Raw genomic sequence first — 1046 nt, forward strand, 5'->3', positions numbered from 1 at the left:
GCAATGAGGTAAAGGAAACTGCTGTATGTTCTATCTATGCTGAGATTTGCTACTGCTTTTGAATTTCCACTTCTTTTTTTGGGCACCCTCTCATAAGAGACTACACGTGTGCTATTAAGTAGCCATCTTGGTAAGATATTCTTCCGTTTTTAAATGGCAGGATGAGGCTTCAGAAGACGAATCATGACTACCTTCAAATGTACTATTTACTTGTTTATCACGCAAAGTCCTGCTTACTGTCGTGGGGGTTTTCTACCCCTTTTTTTTTTAACTGCAGAAATTATGTCATGTAAATGAAAGGCCTACAATCCGCCACACTTCAGCGCATATTCTGAAGTCTCGTATCCATGTCTTATTAACTTCTTTGTGCTCGGTTATTAAAATCTTGTCCTTCGTAGTTATTGATTGTGCATTAAGTACTCATCATTAAGTATAATTATTGCTCATTAAGCATACCTAATACACTAACTGTGAATGAGGCATTCCCCCCCCCCCCCCCCCCCCCCCCCCCTTTGCTACCTCCTCCCTTCCTCCCTAGTAGAGAGTAAGCTTGGTTAAGTTGGTTAAGGGAGCTTTTGGAGGGAGCTTCTTATGTTAAATTCTCTCCTAAAATTTGATATTCTCCCACTAGTCTTCTCCAAGTGGTTCCTATCTTCACCACCATTATAGTTGTCTTGCTTGCTTAGCCTAGCCTAACTTGGCTCCTCCACCACCAACTACCATTGTTGCTTAGCCTAGCATAGCTCCACCACCACCACCATTGTCACTCACCTTACTCAGCTCCTCCATTGTTCTCTCTCTCTCTCTCTCTCTCCCCCTCGTCTCTCTTTTTCTCCATCACCCTTGACCCTCTCCCTATTTGTCACCATCTCATCCTCTCCTCCCTTGCATTGAAGTTCTCACCCTCTCCTTTTAAATCTTTCTCATCTTGTTTAAGATTTTGCAAAGTTAGAAAGATATCAAAATCCTTGTTCTTGCTCTCTTTCTCTTTCTCTTTGTCTTTCTCCTTGTCTCTCCCTTTTTTTCCATCACCCTTAACCCTCTCC

General features: G+C 42.4%; 1 protein-coding gene across 1 annotated transcript in view; it reads left to right on the plus strand.

Annotated features, from left to right (window-relative positions):
• The window catches only part of LOC147634465 (HMG1/2-like protein), a 1469-nt gene extending 1129 nt beyond the window's left edge, over positions 1–340 (plus strand). Inside the window, exons 6-7 of the mRNA XM_086803364.1 lie at positions 1–8; positions 161–340. The exon at positions 1–8 is cut by the window's left edge and continues 49 nt beyond it. Coding sequence (XP_086659490.1) covers positions 1–8; positions 161–187 — 35 coding nt within the window. The 3' untranslated portion in view covers positions 188–340. The remainder of the gene's footprint in view (positions 9–160) is intronic.
• Positions 341–1046: the final 706 nt, after the last annotated feature.

This window comes from Cibotium barometz, chromosome 10, assembly GCF_041138505.1.
Source record: "Cibotium barometz isolate CiBa-2024 chromosome 10, ASM4113850v1, whole genome shotgun sequence".
NCBI classification, from domain to species: Eukaryota; Viridiplantae; Streptophyta; class Polypodiopsida; order Cyatheales; family Cibotiaceae; genus Cibotium; species Cibotium barometz.